The sequence below is a fragment of the Equus quagga genome, chromosome 3, assembly GCF_021613505.1.
Source record: "Equus quagga isolate Etosha38 chromosome 3, UCLA_HA_Equagga_1.0, whole genome shotgun sequence".
In the NCBI taxonomy this organism is placed as follows: Eukaryota; Metazoa; Chordata; class Mammalia; order Perissodactyla; family Equidae; genus Equus; species Equus quagga.
In genome coordinates, this window is record NC_060269.1 from 40,010,547 (window position 1) to 40,028,317 (window position 17,771).

The 17,771-nt window shown below is 37.8% G+C and overlaps 1 protein-coding gene and 1 non-coding gene across 7 annotated transcripts in view; one reads left to right on the plus strand and one right to left on the minus strand.

Moving 5' to 3' along the window:
- ARFIP1 (ADP ribosylation factor interacting protein 1) overlaps positions 1-14,299 on the plus strand; it is a 121,672-nt gene extending 107,373 nt beyond the window's left edge. For all 6 annotated transcript variants that reach the window (XM_046656502.1, XM_046656506.1, XM_046656507.1 and 3 more), the window contains one exon: positions 12,441-14,299. In XM_046656502.1, coding sequence (XP_046512458.1) covers positions 12,441-12,596 — 156 coding nt within the window. In that variant the 3' untranslated portion in view covers positions 12,597-14,299. The remainder of the gene's footprint in view (positions 1-12,440) is intronic.
- LOC124237694 (U6 spliceosomal RNA) lies at positions 5,499-5,606 on the minus strand. The gene has a single exon (XR_006888082.1). It is a non-coding gene; the product is annotated as a U6 spliceosomal RNA (small nuclear RNA).
- Positions 14,300-17,771: the final 3,472 nt, after the last annotated feature.

The following is a 17,771-nucleotide window of genomic DNA, read 5'->3' on the forward strand; positions in this document are numbered from 1 at the left end:
TATATATTTCATATATATTTTTAAGATTTTATTTTTTTCCTTTTTCTCCCCAAAGTCCCCCAGTACATAGTTGTATATTCTTCGTTGTGGTCCTTCTAGTTGTGGCATGTGGGACACTGCCTCGGCGTGGTTTGATGAGCAGTGCCATGTCCGCGCCCAGGATTCGAACCAACGAAACACTGGGCCACCTGCAGCGGAGCACGTGAATGTAACCACTCGGCCACGGGGCCAGCCCCTGACATGTTTTGATATATGCAGACACCCGCTGAAAACATCACCAAAACAAGACAGTATGTTCATCATCCCCAGAAGTTTTAGCTCTGACATTTAGACCTATGATACATCTCAGACTAAATTCTGTATATGTTATGAGGTATGACCATCAAGGTTCATTTTTCATGACTTAATCTTTGGATATCTTTTCTGTCTACCCACTCTCTTGATGAGTTTATCTAGTCATGTGGCTTTGAATATTTTGTATTGATATATGTTGACTCCCAATTTACATTTCCATTCTAGACTGCTATCCTGAACTCTGTCCAGTCTCAAAAATACAGTTACCTACTCAGTATTCCCGTGTGTATTCCTGAAAGGCATCTCAAACTTAGTTTGTCCAAAACTGACCTCTTGATATCCAGCTTTCCCCCTCCTCCACACCTGCCCCTCTCACAGTCTTTGCTATATCAGTATATGGCAACTTTATTCTTTCAGTCATTCAGGGAAAAAGTCTTGGCATCCCCTTTGTTCTCTTTCTCTCACATCCCGCATTTGGTCTGCAGGCTCCGCCTTCCCTTTATGTTGAGAATCCCACCTCCTCTCACTGCTTCCTCTGTTAGCCCCTACTCCAGACCACCACCATCTCACCTGGGTTACTGCTGCCTCATTCTAACAGGTCTCCCTACTTCCACCCTTGCATGTTTATTCAGTTAAGTCAAATATTGTCGTTTTTCTGCTCAGGACCTTCCAGTGCCTTCTTATCTCACTCAGAAAAGTAGCCAGAGTCTTTATAATGACATCTAAGGTCCTGCACCATCTAGCCCCTCATTACCTATCTGACCACATCTCCTGCCAGAGCCTTACTCACTCTTCTCCAGTCACACTGGCCTTGTTGCTGTTTGTCAAACATACCAAGCACACCACCCACCTCAGGACCTTTGTACTTGCTGTTTCCTCTATCCAGAATGTTCTTCTTCCAGGTATCTTAAAGCTCATTCCCTCACTTCCTTTAGGTCTTTATTCAAATGTCACCTTAGGAGACCCATTCTAGCCTTCCTATTTACATTGCAACCCTCTCTCCTATATACACTTCTCATATTCCACATTGCTGCTTTTTTTTTCTCTGTAGCACATCATCCAACATACTATGTAGTTTACTTACCTTGTTTTTCTTTCTTCCCTCAATACAATGTAAGCTTCTTGAGAACACAGTTGTCTTTTGTGTTGATTGCTTGCATCCCAGCCACTAGAGTAGTGCGTGACACCAAGAGACCCTTGGTAATATTTATTGAATGAATGAATGTAAGTAACATTTTAGGTGTGGTATTTTTTTCTCTAAATGTAGAGTGGAGGTGCCTGTAGTTCATTAGAACACTGTGAATAACGTTGATCCTCAGTGAAATCATGATACAGACTTTATCTTTCATAGCCTTCTCATTTTTTAATAATGAGAAAGTGTTAAATACATTCAAAAGAGTATTTAACGTGCAAGCAAAATATAAAGAGTAGCGACAACAAAAAGTAGCAACCTGTTCCACACTGCCCAGGTTAAGAAACAAAGCTATCAGCACTGTTGAAGCCCCCTCTGTGCTTCCTTTCCCTCACCCTCCCCCTTCCCCTCCCTCCACAACCACGATTCTGAATTTTGCTTATGGTTCCTGTTGGTTTTCTTGATGGTTTTGCCACATATGAATGTGTCATTCAGTTGTGCATGTGTTCGAACTTTATTTAGGTGGAATCCTACTATGGGTGTTCTTCTGCAACTTGCTCTGCTTTGCTCTGTCTGAGGTTCCTGATTCGTTCATGTTGCTGCATGGAGCTGCAGGTCATTTGTTTTCACTCCTGTATAGTATCCCCATTGCATGAAGAGACCACAGTTTATTTATCCATTCACCTGTAAATACAAATATTGGGTTGTTTTCTTGGTGCTAAAAACAGTGCTGCTGTGAACTTAATTGTACATGTCTCATGGAACATACATGCAAGCTTCTATAGGGCATAATCCTGTTCTTTTGTTAAATTGCTGTTCCAGAGGGTATATACATCTTTTATTTGATTAGTTAATGCCAAATTGTTTTCAGAAGTAGTTGTACAAGTTTATACACCAATCAACAGTAATAAGAGTTCTCCTTGTTTTAGGTTTCCTAATTTAGAGGGTATAAAATGGTGTCCCAAGTTAGTTTTAATTTACGTTTTCCTATTTTCTAACAAGGCTGGATATCCTTTCAGCTTTAATTGGCTACTCCTGTTTCCTCCTCTGTGAAATGCCATTCATGTTATTTGCTCTTTTTTAAAAAATTATTTCATTGAGGTCGTATTGGCTTATAACATTGTGTAAATTTCAGGTGTACATTATTATATTTTAGTTGCTGTGTCGACTGCCTCGTGTTCACCACCAATAGTCTAGTTTTTAATCTGTTACCATACATATGTGCCCCTTTACCCCTTTCACCCTCACCTAACCCCTTTCTCTCTGGTAACCACCAATCTATTCTTATCTATGTGTTTGTTTATCTTCTACATATGAGTGAAATCATATGGTGTTTGTCTTTCTCTGTCTTATTTATCTTACTTCACATAACACCCTCAAGGTCCAACCACGTTGCCACAAATGGCATGATTTTGCCTTTTTTTACAGTTGAGTAGTACTCCATTGTGTGTGTGTGTGTGTACCACATCTTCTTTATCCGTTTATCCATTGATGGGCACTTGGGTTCCTTCCAAGTCTTGGCTATTGTGAATAATGTGCCAATGAACATAGGGGTGCATGTATCTTTTTTAATTAGTGTTTTCATGTTCTTTGCATAAATACCCAGTAGTAAAATAGCTGTATCATATGGTATTTCTACTTTTAATTTTTTGAGAAATCTCCATACTGTTTTCCATAGTGGCTGCACCAGTTGCATTTCTACCAGTAGTGTTTGAGGGTTCCCTTTTCTCCACATCCTCTCCAATAGTTGTTACTTCTTGTCTTTTTAATAATAGCCATTATGATGGGTATGAGGTGATATCTCATTGTAGTTTTGATTTGCATTTCCCTAATAATTAGTCGTGTTGAACACCTTTTCATGTGTTTATTGGCCATCTATATATCTTCTTTGGAAAAATGTCTGTTCATATCCTCTGTGCATTTTTTTATTGGGTTGTTGGATGTTTTGTTGTTGAGTTGTGTGAGTTCTTTATGTATTTTGGAAATTAACCCCTTGTTGGATATATGATTTGCAAATATTTTCTCCCAGTCGGCGGGTTGTCCTTTCATTTTGTTGATGGTGTCCTTTGCCCTACAGACGCTTTTTGGTTTGATGTAGTTCCATTTGCTTATTTTTTCTTTTGTTTCCCTTGCCTGATGAGGCATGTTTTCAAAACAATACCTCTGATACCGATGTCAAAGATGCCTATGTTTTCTTCTAGGAGTTTTATGGTTTCAGGTCTTAAATTCAAGTCTTTAATCCTTCTTGAGTTAATTTTTGTGTATAGTGTAAGATAATGGTCTATTTTCATTCTTTTGCATGTGGCTGTCTAGTTTTCCCAGCACCATTTATTGAAGAGACTTTCCTTTCTCCCTGTGTGTTCTTGGCTCCTTTGTCAAAGATTAGCTGACTGTAAATATGTGGGTTTATTTCTCAATTCTGTTCCATTGACTATGTGTCTGTTTTTTGGTCTGTACTATGCTGTTTTGATTACTGTGGCTTTCTAGTATATTTTGAATTCAGGGAGTGATACCTCCAACTTTGTTCATTTTTCTCAGGATTACTTTGGCTATTCAGGGTCTCTCGTTGTTCCATATAAACTTTAGAATTCTTTGTTTTATTTCCATGAAGAATGTCCTTGGGATTCTCGTTGGTATTGCATTGAATCTGTAGATTGCTTTAGGTAATATGACATTTTAACTATGTTTATTCTTTCAGTCCATGAGCACAGAATATCTTTCCATTTCTTTATGTCTTCTTGATTTCTTTCAATAATGTTTTATAGTTTTCATTGTATGTCTTTCACCTCCTTGGTTAAATTAATTCCTAGGTATTTTATTCTTTTGTGTTGCGATTGTATTCTTGATTTCTCTTTCTGCCAGCTCATTATTAGTATATAGAAATGCAACTGATTTTACGTTGATGTTTTACCCTACAACTTTACTGTATTCATTAATTATTTCTAATAGTTGTTGGTGGATTCTGTAGGGTTTTCTATATGTAGAATCATGTCATCTGTAAATAGTGATAGTTTTATTTCTTCCTTTCCAATTTGGATCCCTTTTTTTCTTTTTCTTGCCTAATTGCTCTAGCTAAAGCTTTCAATATTATGTTGAATAAGAGTGGTAAGAGTGGGCATCCTTGTCTTGTTCCTGTTCTCAGAGGAATGGCTTTCAGTTTTTCACTATTGAATATGATATTGGCTGTGGGTTTGTCATATATGGCCTTTATTATGTTGAGGGACTTTCCTTCTATCCCCTTTTTATTAAGATTTTTATCATAAATGGATGTTGGATCTTGTCAAATGCTTTCTCTGCATCTATTGAAATGATCATGTGATTTTTATTCTTCATTTTGTTAATATGGCATATCACGTTGGTTGATTTGCACATGTTGACCATCCCTGCATCCCCAGAATAAATCCCACTTGATCCTGTGGTGTATGATCCTTTTAATTTATTGTTGTATTCGATTTGCTAACATTTTGTTGAGGATTTTTGCATCTACGTTCACAAGGATATTGGCCTGTGATTTTCCCTTTTTGCGTTGTCCTTGTCTGGTTTTGGTATCAGGGTGTTGCTGGCCTTGTAGAATGAGTTAGGGAGCGTCCTGTCCTCTTCAGTTTTTCAGAGTTTAAGAAGAATAGGTATTGAATCTTCTTTGAGTGTTTGGTAGAATTCACCAGTGAAGTCCCAGTCTTTTGTTTTTGGGGAGGTTTTTGATTACTGTTTCAGTCTCTTGTGATTGGTCTATTCAGATTCTCTGTTTCTTCTTGATTCCGTTCTGGAAGGTGTGTGATTCTAAGAATTTATGCATTTCTTCTAGGTTATCCAGTTTGTTGGCATATAGGTTTTCATGGTATTCTCTTATGATCCTTTGTATTTCTGTGGTATTCATTGTAATTTCTCCTCTTTCATTTCTGCTTTCATTTGTTTGAGTCTTCTCTGTTTTTTTCTTAGCTAGTCTGGTTCAGGGTTTGTCAATTTTGTTTATCTTCTGAAAGAACCAGCTCTTAGTTTCATTGATCCTTTATATGTTTTATTAGTCTCTATTTCATTTATTTCTGCTCTGATTTTTATTATTTCCTTCCTTAAAAATATAGAAGGCTTCACAAATTTGCATGTCATCCTTGCACAGGGCCATGCTGATCTTCTCTGTATCATTCCAGATTTTTGGTGTATGTGCTGCTGCAGTGAGCACTTATTTGCTGTTTTTCATTGAGTTTTTGGTTTGTGGGAGTTCTTCAAATTTTCTAGATACATATCTTTTCTCAGTACATGTAATGCAGATACCTTTCCCCAGTTTGTAACTTATCTTTTCACTATCTATAGATGAATAGAAATTCTCAGTTTTAATGTAATTTACCAATCTTTTCCTTTATAATTTATAATTTTTTTTATCTTTAAAAAGTTCTGTCATATCTAAGATCATCTGGGAACTTTTCTGCCCTTTTTCAAAACATTGCTGGACCAATCCCTGTCAGCCTATACCAGAAGAGATCTGAAACTCAGTCACACTGGCAGGGGGACTGAGAACAGTTCAATTTTAGAAAACTTTTTTGTGTAAAAAGGAATCAGATGAGAGAGAGCCTGTAATGTTTTATTTTTTTTTACTTATTTTTTGCTAGTTATAATTTTAATTGACCACTGTCTTACAGGAAAGAGATTTGGTCCTGAAATCAAACGTCACCCATCGTAAGGTGAACCCTGCGTATAACCTTAGTAAGAATGATTTGACCTTAGTGCAGTCATGTGCTGCACAACAACACTTGGTCAGTGACGGGCCCCATATTCAATAGTGGTCCTATAAGTTTAGTACCATATAGCCTAGGTGTGCAGTAGGCTATACCATCTAGGTTTGTGTAAGTACACTCTGTGATGCTCACACAATGATGAAATTGCCTAACAATGCATTTCTCAGAACATATCCCTGTCGTTAATTGACACACAACTGTAGGTACTTATGCAAATAGTTTATCGTTTTAAAGCTTGTTTGAAAAGTGATTGCAATTCCCACTCTAGACATAGAAAAAGAAAGTCATTATGAATTAGTAAAAGTCTCTTTTGTTTTGGGCAGCAAAATTATTCTCAGAGACTGAGACTGTCTTTGCCAAATAGTTTATTCAATACCAGTTCACTGCGGGAATTAAAATGATTTCACAAGCCAATAGCATGCAAGACAGTGTCTCCTAATAAGCCAATAAAGAAATTTGTTGTTAGTGCCGTTGGGTCAGTTCCAGCTCCTGGTGACCCTGTGTAGAGCAGAGCGGAACCCTGCCCGGTCTTTTGCACCATCCTCTCACCTTCTGGCACTATATCAGACAATGATCCGCTGCTATCCTTAGGGTTTTCATGGGCAATTTTTTTCAAAAGTGGGTGGCCAGGTGCTTCTTCCTAGTCTGTCTTAGTCTGGAAGCTCCTCTGAAACCTGTCCGCCACAGGTGACCCTCCTTCAAACAGGTATTTGAAATACCAGTTACATAGCTTTCAGCATCACAGCAACATATAGCTGCCACAGTATGACAACTGACAGATGGGTGGTGTGGTTCTCTGACCAGAAATGAAGCCAAGCGCCTATGGTGAGAGCGCCGAATCTTAACCACTAGACTACTAGGGCTGACTAATAAAGAAATAATATACTCCAAACCAATGATAGATTAATCACACTGTTGTTCCAGGCAAGGGGAAGTGAAAAGGATAAAGTCCAAATTTAGTTCAAGATGTACCTTTATATGAGTTGGTACTCAGGAGAGACAGCTTGGCCAACTAAGAGCTGCCAGCACAAAATGTAAGTACTTTGTTGCTGGAGCACATTGTTAGGGAACGACTGGTGCCACTGTTGACCAGCAAGCTGATCTTAAAGAGCTGCCTTTATCGTGGCAGGAGCTGAATGCCCCCAAATCTTCAGAGTTGTTTAGGTCAGCAAAGAGTTGCCATGCCCAGACCGAAAACTCTTGAATAGTCCTCACAAACTTTCGGTATTTATAATCAGAATGTCCCCTTGCCATAGTTGCTTCTCCACGTGCTCTTACCGATAAGCCACCCAGCAGCGTTCATCCAGCTGAGCTACTGAGTGCTTATCAATGAGAGCAGATGATACGGTAATATCCTGACACAGCTGACATCATTCGTATTTCAAAAACAACTTCATTTAAGCCATAAACAAGTGGGAAAAAACATATGCACTTAAGTCATAAACAAGTTGCTTTGAAATCATATTAAACTAATACACAACAAAGTGTTTAAAACTTTAGATGTACTACTGTTAACTTGAGTGGTGCTAACCAATGAATAATATGGAAGAAATTAAGGGGCTCTGCAGTGCTTGAAAAATGGGTTCATTTCAGGACAGAATTATGAGGTTGTAAAGGGATACTTAAAGGTTCTTTTGAGATGATCTGTCTAGCAGAGGAATTCCTTCTGCAGCATCCCTGGCTGTTTTCTGCCTTTGGATTGAAGGCCATGTCAAGGCAGACAGTGTTAATAAGCCGACTGTGCCCCTGCAATCTTTTCAACAAAATGGATTTGCTTAGCACACACCTTTTTTTCATTGTGCTAAGGTAAACTTCACATCAGTGTCTATCTTTGAAAAGGAAAAAGACTCTCTGTGTTTCTTCTTTCACACTCACAACACTTCTCAAACACTTCTGACACCAGATGTGTGTTTTTTGCCACACCGACCAGTTCTCTCATTCTCTGGACACCAGCTGGGTGTCCTACAATTCAGTTCAGTCCTGACACTGTGGGGGGCCCTTTCCACCTTTAGATACCAATCGAAAGTCCAAGTTGTCACCTGTGCTTCTGACCAACTGGCTATAAATCGAAGGTTCCCACAACTCCCTCTTCAAGTTCGATTATTTGCTCGAGTGGCTCACAGAACTCAGGAAAACAGTTTACTTACTAGATCACTAGTTTCTTATAAAGATTGTTAAAGGATACAAATGAAGAGGCACTAGAAGGGCCCTGAGCACAAGAGCTTCTGTCCCGTGGAGTTTGGAGCCCACCACCCTCCTGGCATGCGGATGGGTTCACCAACCCAGAAGCTCCCCATCCCCATACTTGAGAGACTTCTATGGAGGCTTCATCAGGCAGGCATAACTGATTAAATCATTGTCCATTGGTGATTAGTTCAACCTCTCGCCCCTTCTCACCTCCCTAGAGCTCCCCTCCCTGGAAAATTCCCACCCTCCAATTATTGATTTAGTTCCCTTGGCAACCAGCCCCCGTCCTGTAGTTATCTAGAGGCTTTCCAGAAATCTCCTCATTAACGTAAAGTCAGGTGTGGTTGAAAAGGACTTGTTATGAAAAACAAAAGACACTCCTTTCACCTTTATAGCTCTGGAGCTATTTCAGGAACAGGCGAGAGAGATGAACTATTACAACAAAAGATGCTTCCGGGACTCTTATCACTTAGGAAATTACCAGGCTTTTAGGAGCTTTGTGCCAGAAATGAGAACGAAGTATGTATATATATTCCTTATTATAAATCACAGTATCACAATCTTACTTTTTACAAGTTCCTAATCAGTGGGTTCTAAATACATGAAATTTTATTTTACCGAGAAAAGTCAATGTCATTCGAAGATTTGACTGTCAAATAGGTAAGCTTAGATTTCACTGAAATGGAATGAGTGCTTATTGTGTGTCACACAGTGTGCCGGGTAGTATCTCCTTTCATTTAACCCTTACAACAACACTACAACTTCAGTGTGGTGATGGCATCCCTGATAAACGGATGAAGACCTTGGCCAGTGAAGTTAGAAGTAACCTTTGCCTGGTGTCACAAAACTGGGACGTGGTACAACTAAGATTGGCACTCATGCCTCCTGATTCCAAAGCTCTTTCCGGTAATTTCTATAAAGGACTAGGACTAATAATGAAGATATTTTACTAATGACCTAGGTGAATAACAAACACAAATTCAGGGAGGCCGTGACCATTTCAAACTATGCCTAATACGGTTGTTAGGTCTTCCTAGAAAGTTGGAAGTAAAAATTTTCAAAGATGGTATATTGCATTTACTCTGAGACTGCAGTTAGGTCTTAGGGCTGGTTAAGCATTTTTGCCTTTCTTGTTTGAATCTCTGTTCCCTAGCTGCTTTCTCTCTCAATTTATCTCGTGTATCGCAAGCACCCCTGACTCCTAACCTCCCAGGTACAGGCCTTTCAGTTTCTTTCTTTATCACTCAGCTTAACCTTTTCTCTTTCCAAGCCTGTCCTCCCCCTTTTAACTTTCCTCCTTTTCACTGTGTTTTGTAAAACCTTTATTCGTTCCTAGAAACTGCAGCGTTTACCTTCATCATAGATATACCACTTATCTTTTGCTGCATAACATGAAACCCAAAACGTAGGCCTAGAACGATAATGGTTTATTATTTCCTACAATTATGTGGGTCTGTTAGGTGGATTCTTCTGGTTTCACCTTCTGCTGGAAGGCCTGCTGTGTGCAGCACCCAGCAGGAATGGCTGTCCTCTCTCTCTGTGGGCTTTCATCCCGAAGGAGGCCAGTCCTGGCTTCCTCACAAGGTGGCGGCAGTAGTCCAAGAGGGCAAGCACTTGCTTATCAGGCCTCATTTTCTAATGTTACAAGGCCGAGCTCATTTTCTTTCTTTCTTTTTTTTAACTTTTATTTATCTTGTTTTACAGCTCTAGGTAGGGCCTCCAGTCAGTGTGGAATGTGAACAGTGATGATTACAAGCTCATTTTCATGGTAGAAGACTCCCCAAGGGTGTGCATATTAAGAGGGGTGATTCTTTGGAGCCATTATTGTAAGAGTCCACTATAATGAAATACCTCACTCACCTCCTGAATTGCCTTCTAGAAACCTGCTCTTCCTATAATTATCCTTTTTCCTTAATAATTGCCCCAGGTTGAGGCTCATCATCTTTTGAAATATCGCCCAGATCGCAGAACCAGAGGGCAGAGGAGTTAGGGTTCTCCTGTCCCAGTGTTCTCCCTCAGTCTTTCTTGAAAAACCGTATTGTCCGCACAAGTGCCTTTTTTTTTTTTAACTTAACCGTATGTATTTTTACTCCCCATTTATGACGCTAATCATTTTATGTTGCCCTGTGCTTTACTTATCCTTGTATTCTTGTGTCCCTAGTACAGTGCCTGATGCATAGTGTGAACTGTTTGGTTGTCGTCCGTGTTGACTCGGCACCAAAGGTTTCATTTAGAAGGGTGGCAGGCCTTAAATGTCTGACCAGATAAATTCAAGATATATCTCTTTTAGTTTGTACAGACTTGTTTTAGTTTGCATTGTTTCATGCTATCTGGTCCTCTTAAACTATTTGCCTGCCAGAAACTTTCTCTTTGTCAGAGGAAGAGAAAAAATTCCTTTTGTTTTAAACAACATTTAGGTCAATCAGCAGTGCCAGAGGCTTGAAAGGTTTGAGTAGTTAGAGAGTTAACCCAACTTCCTCTCAAGGCTTGAGATATTAATTCCCTGGGTGTCAATACTTACTTTGTTTCTAGCCTCCCTCCTACCTTTTCCCTCCCCCTGAGAATGTAAGCTCAGGAGGGAAGGGGTTTTTCCTATATCCCCAACACGTAGAACAGTGCTTGGCACATAGGCAATACTTAACTAATATTTGTTGAATGACTAAATGAATGGAATAAAAAGTTATCTAAGATATTTTAAGTAAAAACCAGTTACTGAAAGTGTACATAATGCAATCCATTTATATGTTTTAAATATTGTGTATATGCCTAGAAAATTTCTCAAAGGATGCACAATAAAATGTTAGTGATTCTCTGGGGGGGGAGATAAGTGCAGAGTGGATCAGGAGATTTTACTTTATAATCTTGAGCATATGTTATTTTTATAATATTTTAATTTTAAAAATAAAGGCTTTACAAATCAAACATATCCAATATAAACATGTTTGTGTTATTTCGTTTATAGAGGTAGATAGATGAAGAAATGGCTAGAGAGACTATGTGTGTATACGTTTATGTGTGTGTATAATATAGTAAATACAAATGTCATATATATAAAATGTTATAACCTGTTTTTTCACTTAGCATTATACATCAGATGTTTTTACATCATTAAAAATTATAAAAGCTGAGGGGCTGGCCCCGTGGCCGAGTGGTTAAGTCCGCGCGCTCCGCTGCAGGCGGCCCAGTGTTTCGTTGGTTCGAATCCTGGGCGCGGACATGGCACTGCTCATCAAACCACGCTGAGGCAGCGTCCCACATGGCACAACTAGAAGGACCCACAACGAAGAATGTACAACTATGTACTGGGGGGCTTTGGGGAGAAAAAGGAAAAAAAAAAATCTTTAAAAAAAAATTATAAAAGCTGAGCTTTAATGAATATTGCATCGGATGGGTAAATCAGCGTGTATTTTATACTTTATTGTTGAACATTTTATGGTTATAAATAAGACCTCAGGAAACAACTTTATTCAGAAATCTTTGTGATGCTTTGGTGATTTGTTGAAGAAGGATTCATAGAGGTAGTGTTAACTTGGTTAAACATTCTCTTGATCTCATTAGAAATAATAAGCATTGAAAATAAGAGTTGTATGAACTTTGAGTAAATAGGCTTTCTGGGCAACACTTGCTGCCCCTTGTTTATTTCTTTGCAGACAACTGCAGAATTTAAGTGGATAGCCTTTCAGTTTTACGTAAAGTTTAACCTTGATGATGTGCATACTTGGTATATAGCATGTGTCATACAGTCATTATTTATGTACAATTTTCCCTCTTCAGTATTTGATTTTGAGTATACTTAGTTTGAGGTGGGATTTAATGATATTTTTAATTAATGCTCTCAATAATGTTTGAAAATGATGAACAGAGTACATATTTAGTTTCTTAAACTGACCTATTTCCTTTAGGGAAATTAAAAAGTCATCAAAGGCTCAATGACCTTGCCAAGCAATGTGCGTTTGGTGTGTGTGAAGCACTTTGTCATTCTGAAAACAGCTGTTCCTGAGGAGACAGACGCTATTAAGACATGTAATAAGTCACCTCATATTTCATTGTCATTGTTGTTAATGCTTGCTCTTGTCATTCTGCCCTGTTCACAGGTTAAAGTATTGCACAATCAGCTGGTCCTTTTCCACAACGCCATTGCCGCTTATTTTGCTGGGAATCAGAAGCAGCTTGAACAGACACTTAAACAGTTCCATATCAAATTGAAAACCCCTGGAGTGGATGCCCCATCTTGGCTTGAAGAACAGTAAAATCACACCTGGAAAAAAACAGAAAGTCACATGGTTATATTTCTAAACAAACCTAATAAGAATTAAGCAGAGTTGGGGGAAGAGGGAAGGAGTGACACCATTATAGTGATTCTTGCACAAACAGCTTTAATTTTTCCCTTTTTCATACTTTAACAATTGAACTGTTAAATTTGATAGGAAGGTGGGTGGTTTTAATGTAAACATAATTTCTATAATCTGAACACAATGATTTTCCTTTTTGAGAAATCCTTTTGTATTGTGAGGGTTGATGGCTATTTCTGTAGTTTGAAAACATCTAATATAGATTTGCACTGACAAGACAAAAATTCAAGGTTTTTGGTCCTGGAAATGAGGGCCAGTTGTAACTTTTCCAAAGGGAGGTTTACATGATTTGTATCAACATCAGATATTTTATATATGAATATATTAAACATCTTTAAAAGATTCATTTTCATCTATTGTCTTAAAGAAAAAAGAAACTATTTTGCAGAGTAAAATTATATGGTGTTCCTGCAGCATCCACACAGAGGTGGCAGCTCTAATGAATGAGTGATTGGCTTGTGGAGTTGTAGCAAATAATTTTTTAAAAATGAATCTGTACCATTGTAATTTTGTTTAGACTTTTTTTTTTTAAAGACGCAGGAATCACACTGTCATTTCTATGAGGCTTTTGAGCTTATGAATTTGCATCACCCAAAGTCATTGGGCAGTTATATTAGCACTTCCTTTTGATTCTTAATGAAACCTGCTTAAGAGAATTTTTTCTGACAGGTGGACTTGGGAATAGAAATTCTTGATAGTTTCAAGAGTAGAAATCTGTGCTCAGAAAGCTAGTTTTTGGGTAAGTTCCGTTTTGACAGAAGTGAATTCCTAGACAGCTTTCATTGACTTCCATATGTAACAATACCGGTTAAGCCTTAAATGACAGATATGTGCCTTCTCAGATACAGTAATTCTCATTCAACCAATGTACATAATCCATAAAGAAACCCCTTTCGGATAATGTTTGACGTGTCTGTTCCTTCCTTGGAAAGGAGCACTGTGTATAACTGTTGGGTTTCTTTGTATTTGTTAAACCACATTTAAGGTTTATGGTGAAATCAACTTTTGAATTTACTGTTTGGTTTTCTTCATTCCTTTTGTGGAATGAGAAGACAGAGGAATTCTTTTCATTTGTGACATGGCACAGTGTCGTGGTCACAGGAAGAAAGGGGATTGGAAAGGCCAGTACTGTGTTAGCTGCTCAGCACTGCTGGTGTTGTGTTGTGGGGATGGCCTGTCCACTGTGTGGTTCTGTCAGTAATGTAATCCTTTTTAAGTATAAGCTCTCTTGATTTTTGTCATAGACATAAATTAATATTTTGAGAGGTGTCTCTTCACCCGTTCATTTCTTTTATGTTGAAATGAACTACTTAAATTACTGTTATACATGAACTTTGTGGCCTGTAAGATTTGTTATATATGTTCAGATGCCTTTTAGCTGGCTTTTTAATTAATATGCCTGTTTTCAGTGCTTAATCCAATGTAATGTGACTGTAAATCATAGAGCTGTTTTAAATCATTCCCTCCTGTATATTTGTACTCCGAGAGAGCCTTATTTTATGTTTCCAGCGGAATTACTACTTGTGATAGTTCATTGACATTCCCCAGAATGTGCCTCTGGTGTGAATTTTGTATTCTTATTAAAAGTGTTTGCTGCAGTACCTTGTTTCTCTGGCTCTTCCTCATTTAAAATAAGAAGCAACTGCTTGGAAATTCTGAGGACATATGATTTGTCTTTTCCAAACTTTAAAAACAGTAACAAAAAATTATGCTTCTGTCGCTTGTAATTGTTTTATCTCAGTAAGTTTTTCTTTTCCCTCAACTGGAATCTCTTTTGGGAGCACAACCTGCCCCCTCTTAGCACATTTTAATAACAGTTGTAGTAGCCAAGGAAATAAATAGTTTCATGGGTTGATGATTTCTCAGAATAAGCTGACAATATCAGTGATTCTGAGTAGTGGGTACACGTGCAAAAGAAATAAGTAAATTATCATATTAGCCAGTGGTGTATTTATTTTGTTAGGAAAGTAATTCATATTCATTGTAGAAAAAAAATTGGAAGATAATTTCAAAAGATTGAAGATAAGTAACTTCCCAAGTAAGTACTGCGTGGAACCAGCTAACCCCCTGAAGTTAGATATTTTAATTACAGTGATTTATATTACAAGCTGTAGTTTGAAATTCCTTAACATGCCTGCATTCAGTTTTGTACTCTTACCTGGTTATTCCCTTAGGTTAGATGCTTAGAAGTGAAAGAAAGCCCTCAAAGTATACACACTTTTAAGATTTTGTTATGTGTTATCAGTTTGCTTTCAAGACAGATTTTGCCAAGTTACACATCTAGGAGCATACACATGTGCCTGTGTAGCATATTTTTCAGGCCAGTATGCATAAAAGGATGTAATGCGTATGATCAGCAGAACATTGCTTCATAAATTTTCTAAGTGGAAAGGGAAAAATTGTCAGGAAGATAAAGGCTGAACAATCAGGATTTGGGTTAGATTTGGAGTATGGACCAGGGGATAGATAGAAATGGCTGACTTTTCTTTCATTAAAATAGAAATTATTCAAGAAAAAAAGTGCAAATCTGTGAAATTGAACTCTTCACCCTGTTAAAAGATAAACTGAGGCATATTAAAAATTTTAACAGCTTATTTGAGCAAAAATTTGTTTGAATCAGGTGGCGCCAAACCAGAAGTGGTTAGGAGTGCTCCGCTGACAGGAGCCAGGGGGCTAGACTTACATAGAAGAGAAGGAGGCAAAGCAAGGAAGTGACGTGATTGGCTGCAGGGTAAGCAGTTGCCTTAATGGGAAAGCCAAGTTGCCTGTTTGTGATTGGTTGTCCTTAAGTTGTGATTTCTTAACCTGGAGGCATTTCAGGCTTGTGTGGCTACTAAAGCATTAAAGCCCTCTCAATCTAATAGCTTCCTTGTTTAATTAATTTAACAATCCCAAAGCCTCCACATCTTAGGGCCCAGGGAGGACCTGGGCTTGCAGAAGCAATTTAGCTAAAATCTAGACTTTAAGAAGCATCTTTTCCATATTCAAAGCACACTGATAATGTTACTGAAGCTTATCCCACAGAGTGTGCAACTAGAAGCTTCCTTAGAGATTATCTGTTTTAACGCCCGTTTTTACAGATGAAGACACAAAGGCCCAAAAGTATATTAAACTGACTTAGCCAACCCGCCATCTCCAAATGTAATGCCAGATGATGATTTGCAACTAAATATATGAATCCCCCTTTAAATCCTGGCATTTCAACTGCCTAATTAATGTCAAGAGTATTGTTTCTTCTACTAAAGTTAAGTACAATATGTATTAAATGTCTTCTCAGTTGAAAAAAATCTATCAACCCCCAAATGGATTCATATTAGGTACATTTCTAAGTATATACTACCTTCATTCTCGCAATCCACTGATCTTTAACCTAAAGTATTCTGAAAAAGAAATCATATGAACCTGAAAAGTGCTATATAAAGTAAAAGTATGCGTGTTGAAAAAGCTAAAGATAAGTTTCTTTTAACCAAGGGACTGTTCATTCGAAGAAGAATGTATCTAACTCAAAATGTGCCCAGTCTCCTTTATCCGTCACCGGAGATACTGTAGGTGTGAAAAATAAAAGCAAATTATCTAAAACTGCTAGTTTAGTACATTTGTATGTAATTTGTACTAATTTTTGTGAAGTACTAAGACTACCTATATTCTGTAATAATATTCCTAAATATCTTTTGCCACCAGCTCTTTTCTTGAACCTTTTAGTTGCCTAAGAGAGGTGAGACCATCAGAGAGCCTTCACTCAATTCTAATCAAATTTGGGCACTTAAAAACTCTGATTCCCCCTGTAAGATTGCAGTTTTTTATATAGCCTAATAAGACTATCCAGTGAATAGACTATTTTCTGATCAGAAGGCCAGTTTTATTTTGCATTCGTTCAAAGCTTTTCCACAGGCCACACATTCTTTACTACTTTTACAATATAGCAAGACCTATTAAAACAGAATGACAATGCAAACAGCTTTCCTCTTTTCAGGACTTTCATTAAATTCTAGTCCATGTTCCCACTTGAAGGTTTCCTGCTCAACAGGTTTCTTGGCATAAATGAGCCTTTATAATAAATTGCCAAGTGGTCCTCCTAATGTACAGGAAACTGTGAAGTTCAGCTTTGTTTTTGTGAAATAAAGATTGACTCAGTAATTTATGAATTTTAAATGAGAACTATTTGTTTTTCTAGTATTAACTCTGAAATGGAAAGAGGAGACGATCCATGTGAGGAAAGGAAATTAGACCCAGTCTGAGAACCGTAACCCTATTTCTGTGCAGTTAATTGATTAATATACTATCAGAGCTGGGAATTTCAGTGACATTTTTACAAATGAAACTTCCACACTAAACCAAAACCACAGTTTGTTTTGTTTGGGCCCACGCTGGGTTTTGCCATAAGCATCCTCTGTCTAAGATTGTGAGCTTTCTGCAACTATGATTTATCATGAAGTGTTGATTCATGAGGAAGATGAAAGAGGAACAAGATACCATTTTGTTGATCTTAAACTAAAGTAGCTTTCCATGATTTAGACTTCCATATCACTGCTTTTGGTACAGGTGTACGTGTTTGTATAAATATCTTAGGGGTGAAATGTACACCTTGCTGGCATGGGGCACATGAGGAAGAAAAATTTAAACCATATTAGTCCTCACTATATCTTGGGTCTTTGATTATTAAAGTTCTAAAGAAAAAGCAAACTCTGACCGTAAAAAACACTTTTTTTTTCCCATTCAAATAAGTGGAGGGTATTATGGGGTATGGAGAGGGAAGATAACTTTATTCCTGTCGGCTTGCTGAAAAGTTTTAACTTATGGAGTTTTTAGAATAGCAAAGCACTGAAATTATTTATATATGTGACTTTACTTTTCTCCTCCCCCGAAATGACTTCTAATTCTATATTAGGAAGCTTTTTATGAAAAACTACCCAAAGTTTGAGGCAGATAATTATAATTCTTTCCTTTGAGGAATAGATACTTATGGCTAGACTCTAAGCTTTTGAGAAAGGTGTAGTGTGTGCCTTTTTATTCCCAACTCCTTGCATAGTTCTTACCTCAAAGGAGCCATGTACCAAAAAATTTGCTCAGTTT